At 36.0% G+C, this 14,180-nt stretch overlaps 1 protein-coding gene across 1 annotated transcript in view; it reads right to left on the reverse strand.

The window, feature by feature from the left end:
• Positions 1-14,180, reverse strand: part of LOC128663152 (fer-1-like protein 4) — a 284,642-nt gene that overhangs the window by 68,506 nt on the left and 201,956 nt on the right. Inside the window, exons 20-22 of the mRNA XM_053717349.1 lie at positions 13,671-13,758; positions 8,079-8,195; positions 6,597-6,749 (exon numbers count right to left, since the gene is read on the reverse strand). Coding sequence (XP_053573324.1) covers positions 6,597-6,749; positions 8,079-8,195; positions 13,671-13,758 — 358 coding nt within the window. The remainder of the gene's footprint in view (positions 1-6,596; positions 6,750-8,078; positions 8,196-13,670; positions 13,759-14,180) is intronic.

Raw genomic sequence — 14,180 nt, forward strand, 5'->3', positions numbered from 1 at the left:
TTTTTGAAACTATACAGAAAGTCAGGGGAATTTATCTTTGAGAAAAACAAATTATTATTCTTTCAAGATTTCTCATTAGAGACATCTGTTAAAAGGAAACAAATGGTCCCTTATTGTGCTAGGATCACCAGTAAAGGCATAAAAGCGTGGATTACATATCCCGCTAAAATTATAGTGGACGAGAATGGCATTAGACATGTCCTTAATAATCCCCAAGAGGCTCAGGAGTTTATCAGTGCTTTGTAGGTTAAAATGGAAATTACTCTTTACAAACCCGAAATGTATTGGATTGAATTGTTATTTTTTATTGCTGATTTTATTTTGGATTTTCGCTTGTTTGAAATATTATTTACTGTTTTTTCTAAAGGGAAAAAAAAAAAGAGTAGACCTGAAATTTAGCATCATATATTTACGGTTGCGTTGGTGGTCAGGCTGGGTATTTGTTCCTAGGAGTAGAAGCATATTTAATTGCTATTTTTCTGTTTTTAAATCTCCCTTTTTTTTTTTTTTTTCTCTCGCTTACTTTTTTCCCTCTCCTCCTCTCTTCCTCCCTCCATCGCTGGGTCGGATAAATACTAAGTATGATATGTAATTAGATGTCCTCCAAGATTAATATACTTTCCTGGAATGTTGGGGGAGTAACATCTCCCAAGAAACGCAAACTAATTATTAAATACCTGGCTAAATTTAACCCTGATGTGGTAATGCTGCAAGAAACACATCTTAATGATATAGAAGCAGCAAAACTGAAGTGTAAATGGGTGGGTGAATGTGTCGCAGCCCCTGCGGTCAAAAGGAGATCAGGAGTGGCAATCTTACTGCATAAAAATTTAGATTATAAAATTGTTAAAACGGAGGCTGATCCCGAGGGAAGATTCTTGATTTTACATATACAGATTAAGGATTGCGACTTTGTGTTATGCAATCTATATGGCCCGAATTTATTTTCTCCTGTTTTCTGGGACACTATTAGGAGTAAGGTATTTCTTTCCTCAACAGCTAATTTAATTTTAGGGGGAGATTTTAATATGACGCTGTGCCCTGTTCTGGATAGGTTGTCTTTAAAAAACGTACGGGAAAATAATAAAGTAGCAAAATATTTTAAAACATTCTGTCATGAATTGAATTTAATCGATATATGGAGACTCAAAAACCCGGAGCAGCGTAGTTTTTCTTGTGAGTCAAAAACACATATGACATTTTCTAGAATAGACTTGTTCTTAATATCTAAACCTTTAGCATTATGTAGATCAGAGGCAGATATATATGATATTGCCATCTCGGACCATGCAGTAATTTCCTTTACAATCTTGGCCACTGCCCCTCCCAAGAATCAAAATACCTCGTTCTTTTTTCCTCGCTTTCTGACGGATAACCCCAGGTTTATAAATTGGTTAAAGCAGAAATGGAAGGATTACGTGACTATCAATATAAGGCAATTCAGCAAGCCGGAGGTTTTCTGGGAGGCGGCGAAAGCTGTATTAAGGGGGGAAATTAAATTATACTTGAGTACTTGGAAGAAGAAAGCTCTGGCCCAAGAATCTCAATTATCCGCACATGTAAGGAATGCACTTAGGAAGTTCTATATTGATAAGACTAAGGATAATTGGGACAGGTACTGCAAATCTAAACGGGAAAGAGATATTTACTTGAAACAAAGATCTCAAGAAGAAGAATTAAAAATCAATTATCAATTCAGGGGACATTACGGGAATTCGGCTAAATTTCTGGCTAAGGTGGTTAAGGTGAGGAATAGTAAGAATCTTATTTCCTCGATTAAATATGAGAATCAAAAACATACTAATGCAGATGATATTACTCAAGTATTTTTTAAGGTGTTTCAACGTCTATATTCAGATTCAGAGATCAATATAGATAATGCATTGAATTTTTGGGCCAGTGTTAAGGTACCTAGTATTTCTGAGGAAGAGTTGTCAGTTCTTAATAGTCCTATTTCGGAGGAAGAAGTCTTAGAAGCCATTCAGGTAGCTAAAATCAATAAATCACCTGGTCCAGACTTCATCCCAGTGGAATTCTATAAAATTTTGAAGGAAGAAATCAAACTAACATTAGTCAACTTGTTTAACTTCTATTTCTCTTCTAGCAATTCAATATCAAATTATTTCTCGTCGGCCCGTATTTCTCTAATTTTGAAGAAAGGTAAGGACCCGGAGGATCCTGGGTCTTATAGACCCATTTCTGTTCTAAATGCTGACTATAAATTATTGACCGCCATTGTTGCATCCAGAGTGGCCAAATTACTGGATGGAGTTATCCATCCAGACCAAACTGGATTTATGAAGGATAGAAATTCTCTTAAGAATATTCGTAAAGTAACCTCTTTTTTGGACTTTGCTTGGAACTTAGACCCCAAGAGTAATGTCTTTAAGAAAATCAGCTCTGCAGCAATTCTCACGGTTGATGCGGAAAAGGCCTTTGATGCAGTGAACTGGAATTATTTATTTTCAGCATTAGAACGATTTGGATTCAAGAATCAGTTTTTGGAATTTATCAAGAACTTATATAAAAATCCTATTTCATTTCTCTGCATCAATGGCCACTCTTCGCCATATATTTCACTTAAAAGGGGGACTCGGCAAGGATGCCCCCTTTCTCCGCTGCTCTTCAACTTGGCATTAGAACCGTTTGCCATTTTACTAAGGGATTACTTACCCGGAATTTCCTTAGGTTCTTCTAAGTTAAAAACTCTTCTCTATGCAGACGACCTTTTGATTTTTTTGGACAATGTAAAAGATACTATCCCCTTAGTGTTGCAATTATTTAAAACCTTTTCTTCTTTCTCGGGGTACAAAATTAATTATGACAAGAGTGAACTCCTTTGGTTACATAGGAATGGCTCTAAATGGGTAGATCACCCCTTTAAAGTGGTGGAGTCTTTCCGGTATTTAGGTATCATTTTGCATAGAAACCCTGCGAAATGGTACAAATTAAATTTTCGCCCGATTTTGTTGAAAATTAAAAATGATCTTCAAAATTGGTCTTCTCTCCCAATTTCCTTATCAGCAAGAGTTAATTTAATTAAAATGATTATTCTTCCAAAGATTTTATATCTCTTACAAAATCTCCCGTTATTATTAACCAATAGAGATATTCATGACTTACAGTCTTGGCAATCCAAATTTATTTGGGGCAATAAAAAACCAAGGATTAGTCTGAGCAGACTGACACAAAAGCAGCCACTTGCAGGTTTAGCCTTGCCAGATTTTAGATTATATAACTGGGCATGTTTAGCCAAGTTAGCGTTTGACTGGATTACGGAGTCAAATAAGTTTGTTGCGCTGGAGTTAGAATCATTTCTGATTTCTCCTTTTGCATTAAAAGCTATCCTTCACTGTTCTTTGAAAAGTTTGCCGTTAAATGTTTGTAAATTGATCTCCTTTAAAAATGTCATTGTGGCATGACATAAAATCTGTCGGGTTTTAAAAATCTCACCAGTATTTTCTGAGTTTCTCCCGATAGTAGGTAATCCTGAATTTATGCCTGGTATTAATTAGCGAGCTTTTAGGCTTTGGGCAGAAACAGGATTGGTCTATATCCATCAGTTATTTGACTCTAATCAATTGCTTACATCAGAGTTACTGTTTCGGAAATTCGATTTACCTAGTTCAAATTTGTATGCTTATTTTCAGCTACGACATTATATATTTAATCAGAGGTGGGACACAGTAGTATTCCTTGACTGGATAGACATAAAGAGTATAATTCGCCAGTTCTCGCTAGGTCTTTCTTCAATATCTTTGATCTATGACATTCTCTTGGCTAAACAGGGGGAATTATGTATAGATAAATTATATAATTTTTGGAAAAGGTATTTCCCGCAATTAGAGGAGAACAGAATTGAGCGAAGTTTTTTGGAACTAGATAAGTTACAGATTTCTGCTTCATGGAAAGAAGCCCATTTTAAATTAATTAATAACTATTATCTCGCCCCTGATAAAATGGTCAGATTTTACCCGACTCAAGCTTTTTGTTGTCCGCGCTGCTCCCTTGATAAGGCTGACTTTTTTCATATGTTCTGGTCGTGTCCTAAAGTACAACAGTTTTGGCAAAAGATCAGGTTTTGGTATGGCAAGTTGTACAAAGATTCAAGCCTGTTCTCGGCCGAGGAGATATTTCTTTTATCGAACCCGGATCTCCGACCGAATTGTCCGGTAAAGATATTCAATACAATAATTTTGACAGCAAGACAGTTAATAGCTAAAGGTTGGAGGAGTCAAGCAGCTCCGAGTTTTTCTTCCTTCCTTAAAGAAATTAAATTTCAGATTTTATTTGAATCTTTCCACACTAAATTTTTAGTGGATAGTAGGGTAGGAATTTTCCTCCGGGATTGGCTACCGTTAATTAGGTCTTACCCTCTTCCTATTCAAAGACTCATTTTATTGCCTTTCTTAAATTCTATACCCTTCCTAGAATTGGTAATACTTGAGTTATTCCCTCCAGCTTGGGTAACTGGTTATCGGGAAATAATTATGTGAGACGCGAGATGGGGGTTATGAATATTTTGTGGTAATACCTACATGCATACAGGTGTACATGTCCTATGGGGGAACGAGGATCGGACGATAAAATAACAATAGAGGGAGGGAGGAGGGAGAGGGGAGGAATTTAATTTTGAAGGAGAGGGGAAAGGGGAAGGTCCAGGAAGACAATTTCCCCCATTTTTTTTTATTTTTTTTTTCTTTTCTTCTTTTTCTCTCGTTGTTGTGTTTTGTTTTGTTTTATTGCCATAGTGGGAAAAAAAAAAACCAACAGTGAATACACTAAACTTTTATTTTTGGCTAAAAAAGAATTATTTCAGATTAAATTTAGCCCAAGAGTTATGCTAGGATATGCAAGTAGTTTTATTTTTGCTCAACGTAGATGGATATATGCTTGATATACTACGTTTATTATATGGGCATTTTTTCCGTTCTGCATTTGTTTTTGTTTTTTTTCCTTTCTTGTTCTGTATGGCCATCTTGTTTATTCTGCAATTTTGTACACTCTGTTGGATTAATAAAATATTATAAAAAAAAATTTAAAAAAAAATATATAATATAGGGGTCTGCGGTGTTAGGGACAGCAGATTAGGGGTACATAAGGATAACGTAGGTGGCGGCGCTTTGCGGTCGGCAGATTAGGGGTTAATTATTGTAGGTAGCTGGCTGCGACGTTGTCGGGGGCAGGTTAGGGGTTAATAAATATAATATAGGGGTCGGCGGTGTTAGGGGCAGCAGATTAGGGGTACATAAGTATAATGTAGGTGGCGGTCGGCAGATTAGGGGTTAAAAAAAATTAATCGAGTGGCGGCAATGTGGGGGGACCTCGGTTTAGGGGTACATAGGTAGTTTATGGGTGTTAGTGTACTTTAGAGCACAGTAGTTAAGAGCTTTATAAACCGGCGTTAGCCCAGAAAGCTCTTAACTACTGACTTTTTTCCTGCGGCTGGAGTTTTGTCGTTAGATGTCTAACGCTCACTTCAGACACGACTCTAAATACCGGAGTTAGAAAAATCCCATTGAAAAGATAGGATACGCAATTTACGTAAGGGGATCTGCGGTATGGAAAAGTCGCGGCTGAAAAGTGAGCGTTAGACCCTTTTTTGAGTGACTCCAAATACCGGAGGTAGCCTAAAACCAGCGTTAGGAGCCTCTAACGCTGGTTTTCACGGCTAACGCCAAACTCCAAATCTAGGCCTTTATTTTTAGACTGCAACATATTTGTTACACACGTGGAGCAAAATTGCACAGGAGGAATCACGTGTGCCTCTAAACAATATAAACATTTATCAAAAGTAACAGATACATTTTAGTCAGAATCTATTTTGTCTATATGGGTAACAGTAGATTCCCAAATATAAACACCCAGCAAAAATAATTTGGATTAGAATAATAATGATATCAAATATCTATATGTTATCAATCCTGCAATGCTCCTTTTACTAGCTCTATAAGAAGCGCTAATCTGCAGGCACAAATAACTAAACACGGCACCGCTATACTCCCAGCCTATGCTGGAGTAAATTCACCACCTCCTGTATCACCAGAGACACCACAATACTCTGTTAAGACCCTCCACTTCAAGAGCTACCGAGAACTCTGCTGAATAAGTCGCTTCAGGCAGAAGAAGGAGACGCGCGGTCATCAAGTGACTGCATCAGAATTAAAAATGCGACAGCAGGAGAGAAAAATTATAATTTCCTAAATACCCCTAATTAGTGAAAAACACCAGATTTCATGCACAACAATATATAAATAAAATTTATAAGCCTACCACAACTCTTACTCAAGAGGATTACATTGACACAGCATTACCCCAATCCTTGCTTGCAGGGAAACTACACCTCCTAGATATACTAAGGGAAAGAATGACTGGGGATTATGGGAAGTGGGAGGGATACTTAAAACTTTGCTGGGGTCTTCTTTGCCTCCTCCTGGTGGCCAGTAGTTGAATTCCCCCTAGTAATTAGAATGGATTTGTGGACTCTCCATGCCATTGAAAAGAAATCAGGTTGCATCGATGCACTCTCTCATTAAGAATAGTCTGTATTAACATTACAGCCATATTCATGTATGTTTCCCCAAAATCTCAAGCACCTTGAAAAACACTGTGGATATCTTGCCGCAGTCTTTACCCTTCTCTTCCTCTACCACTGAATAGAGTATATTCTGAGCAGGAATTCTGCAGTATGCCACCCTCTTGTTATTACTAATCATCCATATAAGCACATCAGGAAGCGTACACTGTGGCTGAAAAAGAAAAACACTGATTAAAGTATGAAATTGGGAAAAAATATATTTTATGTCAGGAGGATATTCCTTTTCCACTACCTATTACTCTTTCACTTGATTAAATCTCTTTCTTTCACAGTACCACTTTTTCTGGATAGCACACATATGGCTGTTGACACTTCTGAGAATTGGGGATGAAACAGTGATGATCTAGAACCGCCACTGGCCCTGAGGTCATAGAATTGTCATATTTATTCAGCCATAGTGCTTAATTTTATAGAGAATTCAAACAGAACTTACAATTGTATGTAAAAGGCTATTGTTCTTAAAAAAATCTATAATCCATATGAAAGAACAGTATTTATGTGTAAAGGCTGATTTTCTTTTTACCTGGAAATTGGAAGTAAAAAATAACTAATGCAATAGTATCAGTTAAAGGGACATGAAACCCCAAATTTTTCTATCGTGATTTAGAAAGAGCATGTAATTTTAAACAACTTTCTAATTTACTTCTATTATCTAATTTGCTTCATTCTCTTGATATCACTTGCTGAAAAACATATCTAGATATGCTCAGTAGCTGCTGATTGGTTGCTGCACATGGAGGCCTTGTGTGATTGGCTCACACATGTGCATTGCTATTTCTTCAACAAAGGATATCTAAAGAATTGAGCAAATTATATAATAGAAGTAAATTGGAAAGTTGTTTAAAATTACATGCCCTATCTGAATCATGAAAGTTTAATTTTGACTAGACTGTCCCTTTAAGAACTAATGCATATTGGCTAAATCTCATTGGCTGACAGGTACAATTAACTTTTGTACAGGCCAATGAGCAGTAGTAGGTAGTAACTATCATCCAGGGAACATTATTAGGAATTAAGCAACTGATTCTGTATTAGTTTTATTTAAATTTAAAAAGGTTTTACTTAACATTTTTTCTGTTTAAAAAAAAACATGTTCAAATAAGAATTTTTCTGAGAACAGTATCCTGTTTATTTGTCTTTTACTACTTATTCAAAACATCAGTATTTTAGAGAAGGCTGAAGATCATTTATAATATTGCATGTAATGTATTATTTTTCATATTATGATGATAATGATTGTTATCATTATTATTATTTATTATTATTATTATTAATAATAATAATAATAAGGATTATAATTAAATATTATATATATATATATTTTTTTTTTTTTTTTTTTCAAATAATTATTATTATCGAAAATCAGACTTTGTCTCTATACCTGTTCATTTCGATGGTGTATTATTATATTACATAAACTGAGTGGGTCATTCTACAAAATGTCCCCACAAATATTGGGGATCAGAGCAGCTGACCTTACCTCTTTGGCCAAAAATCTGATATTTTTTAAAATTCTTTTGGCATCAATTATCTTCTCTTTCACATTAAACTTGTTCAGTTTCCGACTCGCCCTTAGTCCTCGCTTAGCATTTAAGATCTAGGTGGGTTAACATAATTACTGTTAGTGCATTTGTTCATTCAAAAATCAAAAAATGTTCTAAATAACAAAACATAACAATGCATAAAATGGCAATAGGCAAAAGCAAGTGTATGAATTTATAGAAAACTGTACACATGAGCAGACTGGACATTAGGTTACCTTTTATGTTTATTTTTTGAATAACATTTATTGAAATTTTTGAGGCAACGTTCAAAAAACAAAACAAAAGAGACATAAAAGAGTGGGGGTTTTTTACCGCACAAATGTGTGCCTTTAAGCGCTGCGGAATCTGTTGGCGCTCTACAAATAACTGATAATAAAAAGGAACATTAAACTGCTGAGTACAACTACGGTATAATGGTTACTACTCATCATACTATTGTTTGTCCTTCTGCGCATACAGCTGTCTTCAAAGTTATTCTCTTATCTTAACCCCTTACAAGAATTAGTTAGTGAAGCTCTGTATCTTCACACTGAGCGCCGCCATTTTGTAGCTTATAACTGTTATGTAACTTTTAAACTGCACAATAACCTGCAAAAATGCAACCCTCTGCTCTCTATTATATGAGCTAAACTTAAGTACAAGGTACAGCTGGTTAAAAAAGACAAATCTGAGAAAGTGCACTGCTTCTGTCACAGGATGCAGCAATATCAGCTAAATTATGAGTTTTGCGTCATGAGTGAAAAAGCATCATTATGCTTCATAGCAATGCTTTTTCACTAACGCCGCTATTACAAGTCTTGTCAGAATAGGTGTACCGCACACCTTTTTTGGCCATCACGCAACGTCAGTACCGCACTTTTAGAAAAGTCCTTTTTTTCAATGGGACTTCCATAGCGCCGGTATTACGAGTTTTGCGATGAGGCCAAAAAGTGAGCGGTACACCCTATACTGATAAGATCTGTACCGCCATCTAAAGTCAGTAGTTATGAGTTTCATGCTACAAAGCTGTAACATAAAACTCATAACTAAACTGTCACAAAGTGCACTAACACCCATAAACTACCTATTAACCCCTAAACTGAGGCCCTCCCGCATCGCAAACACTATAATAAATGTATTAATCCCTAATCTGCTGCTCCTGATATCACCGCCACTGTAAAAAAAATATTAACCCCTATTCCGCCGCTTCCCGACATTGTCGTCACTATAATAAAATGATTAAACCCTAAACCGCCGCCCTCCTGCATCACAAACACTATTTAAATATTATTAACCCCTAATCTGCCGTCCGCCCACACCGCCTCTATAATAAACCTATTAACTCCTAAACATAACCCTAACGTAACCCTAACCCTAAGCATAACCCTAACCCTAACGTAATCCTAAGCCTAACACCCCCTAATTTAAATATAATTAAAATAAATCTAAATAAAACTTACAATTATTACCTAAATAATTCCTATTTAAAAATAAATACTTCCCTATAAAATAAAAGCTAGCTACAAAATAACTAATAGTTATAATATTGTAGCTATCTTATACTAATTTACCTGTAAAATAAAACCAAACCTGCCTTACAATAAAACCTAACATTACAATTAAATAAATTAATCAAATACAATTATCTAAATTACCAAAAAAAATAAACACTAAATAACACAAAATAAAAAACAAAATTATCAAAAATAAAAATGAATTACTCCTAATCTAATAGCCCTATCAAAATAAAAAAGTCCTTTCAAAATAAAAAAAAACCTAGCCTACACTAAATTGCCAATGTCCCTTAAAAGGGCCTTTTGCGCGGCATTGCCCCAAAGAAATCAGCTCTTTTACCTGTAAAAAAAAATACAAACAACCCCCCAACAGTAAAACCCACCACCCACACAACCAAACCCCCCAAATAAAATTCTATCTAAATAAACTCTTAGCTAACCATTGCCCTGAAAGGGCATTTGGATGGGCATTGCCCTTAAAATGGCATTTAGCTCTTTTACATTGCCCAAACCCTAAGCTAAAAATAAAACCCACCCAATAAACCCTTAAAAAACCTAACACTAACCCCCGACGATCCACTTACAGTTTTCGAAGACTGGACATCCATCCTCATCCAGGCGGCAGAAGTCTTCATCCAAGCGGGCCAAAGTCCTCATCGAAGCCAGCAGAAGTCTTCCTCCAGACGGCATCTTCTATCTTCATCCATCTGGCGCGGAGCGGGTCCATCTTCAAGACATCCGGCGTGGAGCATCCTCTTCTTCCGATGGTCAACGTAGAATGAAGGTTCCCTTTAAGGTACGTCATCCAAGATGGCGTCCCTTACATTCCAATTGGCTGATAGAATTCTATCAGCCAATAGGAAATAAAGGGGAAAAATCCTATTGGCTGTTGCAATCAGCCAATAGGATTGAGCTTTCATCCTATTGGCTGATCCAATTAGCCAATAGGATTGAGCTCGCATTCTATTGGCTAATTGGATCAGCCAATAGGATGAAAGCTCAATCCTATTGGCTGATTGCAACAGCCAATAGGATTTTTTCCCCTTTAATTCCTATTGGCTGATAGAATTCTATCAACCAATCGGAATGTGAGGGACGCCATCTTGGATGACATACCTTAAAGGGAAAATTCATTCTACGTTGACCATCGGAAGAAGAGGATGCTCCGCTCCGGATGTCTTGAAGAGGGACCCGCTCCGTGCTGGATGGATGAAGATAGAAGATGCCGTCTGGATGAAGACTTCTGCCAGCTTTGATGAAGACTTCGGCCAGCTTGGATGAATACTTCTGCCGCCTGGATGAGGATGGATGTCCGGTCTTCGAAAACTGTAAGTGGATCATCAGGGGTTAGTGTTAGGTTTTTTAAGGGTTTATTGGGTGGGTTTTATTTTTAGCTTAGGGTTTGGGCAATGTAAAAGAGCTAAATGCCCTTTTAAGAGCAATGCCCATCCAAATTCCCTTTTCAGGGCAATGGTTAGCTTAAGTTTATTTAGATAGAATTTTATTTGGAGGGGGTTTGGTTGTGTGGGTGGTGGGTTTTACTGTTGGGGGGTTGTTTGTATTTTTTTTACAGGTAAATGAGTCGATTTATTTGGGGCAATGCCCAGCAAAAGGCCCTTTTAAGGGCCATTGGCAGTTTAGTGTAGGCTTGGGCTTTTTTTATTTTGAAAGGGCTATTAGATTTATTTAAATTTAATTTATTTTATTGTAATGTTAGATTTTAGTGTAAGGCAGGTTAGGTTTTATTTTACAGGTAACCTTGTATTTATTTTAGCTAGGTAGTTATTAAATAGTTAATAACTATTTACTAACTAGTCTACCTAGTTAAAATAAATACAAACTTACCTGTGAAATAAAAATAAAACCTAAGCTAGCTACAATATAACTATTAGTTATTTTGTAGCTAGCTTAGGTTTTATTTTACAGGTAAGTTTGTATTTAGTTTTAAATAGGTATTATTTAGTTAATAATTAAAAGATTTATTTAGATTGATTTTAATTAATTAAGTTAGGGGGTGTTAGGGTTCGGTTTAGGGGTTAATATATTCATTTAGTGTTAGTGATGTTGGAGGCCAGAGGTTTAGGGGTTAATAACTTTAGTATAGTGGAGGCAACATTGGGGGAGGCAGATTAGGGGTTAATAACTGTAATGTAGGGGGCGGCGATGTTAAGGGCGGCATATTAGGGGTAAATAGTTTTATGTAGGTGGCAGGGATGTTAGGGGCAGCAGATTAGGGATGTTTAGACGTGGTTTTTATGTTAGGGTGTTAGGTTTAAACATAACTTTTTCTTTCCTCATAGACATCAATGGGGCTGCGTTACGGAGCTTTTGTTTCCTTGATCCCAGGTGCTAGGCTTTTTTTTTGCTGGCTCTCCCCATTGATGTCTATGGGGAAATCGTGCCGAGCACGTCAAAGCATCGCTTGTATTTGGGTGAAGCATGGAGCTCCATGCCACCATATCGCCCGCGCAAGCCTGCTTTTTGTGAACCTGTAATAGCAGCTCTATAGGGAGGTTAAATACTGCCGCTTTTGTGGCGGTCGTTAATTTCCCTGTAGTGCTCAAAACTCGTAATCTAGCTGTTTGCGAGCTACATGATTTCCCAGTGTAAAATGCAGAGCAGGCTACCTAGGTATGCTGTTCAGCAAAGGAAGAGTACAAAGCCAATTTGATAATAGAAAAAAAAAAAAATTGCATATTCTGTTAAATTTTTACTTTGATGTCCCCTTGCATAGGTGAAGTAAAATTACTTGCACAGCAATAATAAATAAGGAGCTGGACCTTAATGGGGCATTGAACACTAAATAATTGCTAGATAGAATGATGCATTCAAAGAAAAGATTATACTGAGAATAACATGTACATTTTTTTTTTTAAAGTTTCATTAGCTGTTTAAATATTGACAAAATAAGTGTAAAGTTTTAGTGACTATAAAACAATGGGAGCTGCCATGTTGTAACTTAGGTTACTTTCTCTGCTGTGGCCAATTAGGGACAGTTATAAATAGGTCACTAGAGTGTGCAGCCAATGGCTGTGTGGAATATAACAGTGTTCTGCACTTTTATTTCTAGCAGAAACTGAAAAGCTCACAATTTCAAAATGGAATTACAGGAAAATGGGACAAAATAAATAATGAAAGTATATTGCTGAGTTTTTTTAGATATACGATTTATCATTTTATAGTACCATCCCAAAGTGTTTAATGGCCCTTTAATACCATAATATTTAGCATTTAATATTGTTCACAAAGTCTAATAAAATGAAAGACAATAAAGATCATTGATCATGAATGTTTTTCAAAAGATTCTCCAGAATCTCTCCTCTTTTTCTGTACCATGGGGTAGATTTACCAATGTCTGTCCAACATGATACGCTGTAGCGTATCATGTCCGACAGACATCACTGAATACGCTGTTGGCATTTATCATTGCACAAGCAGTTCACCAGAACTTTAGACCGCTGCTTCATAACTGCTGTTTCCGGCGAGCCTGAAGGCTCGTGCGAAAACAAGGTGAACAAAGGTCATTCGGCCTTTGTTAAATCTACCCACATATCTCTAATTTTTTTCTATTACTTAAGAGACATATTAGGAAGGAGTAGAAGAGAAAAGTTATTTTCAATGGTATCAACTTTTGATAGAACAAAAAAATAAATAAAATGTTAAATGACATATACTGCTAACAAAATGAATTGTGCAATATTATCCACAACAAAAAGAGTAAAGAGAATACGGAATAGTGATGTCCAGTCCCTTCTTAATAAAGAAATATTAGAAAAATATGTTTCTATATAGAGAGATGGAGGGAATACTTTTTTTTTTAGTACAAATCTGTAAAAAGTTATCCTTTAAGACTAAAAAAAGTAAGTATTTAATCTGATTTATAAAGCAATGTGTTTTCAATCTAACAAATCAGCTGCATATTAAAATAAATATCTTCCTAGATAAGATAAAATCTAATATTTGCCAACAGCTTCTTTTATAATTATACAAACGCAGCAATGAGGGACTGAGGGAACAGAAAACACAAATACTTACAACGTTGTGTGTAAGAGCCTTTACTCTGCACTGGTCAAGATTATTAGGCCGACTCATTGTTCTTTTGCCGGCATTGAGAGAGTATTGTCTGGAGGGAATAGGGCAGAAACAGACTTTCTTACACATTAAATGCACAGTGCACAATTTACAAACATTCTCACAGCGAGCCAGATAAATAAATAAATAATCAGTGCATTCTCTAACTGCCGTATAAATATCAGGGCTGTTAATATAAAGAAAAAGAATGTTCCACTGCCCAATTTTCCAAAAATAAAACATATATATATATATATATATAAAACTCATGAAGCTTAATTCTATAGGAGTGTGTGTTTCTTTACCTTCTGATAATAATGTCCATTCTCAGCACTATAGCTGTCTAGGATTATAATTATTTTATTTTTGAGGACAGTGATGTTTCTATTACATATCTCCCAACATTTGTGTCTAAGTATTAAAGAGACACTGAACCCACATTTTTTCTTTCGTGATTCAGATAGAGCATGACAT

This window comes from Bombina bombina, chromosome 1, assembly GCF_027579735.1.
Source record: "Bombina bombina isolate aBomBom1 chromosome 1, aBomBom1.pri, whole genome shotgun sequence".
Classification (NCBI taxonomy): Eukaryota; Metazoa; Chordata; class Amphibia; order Anura; family Bombinatoridae; genus Bombina; species Bombina bombina.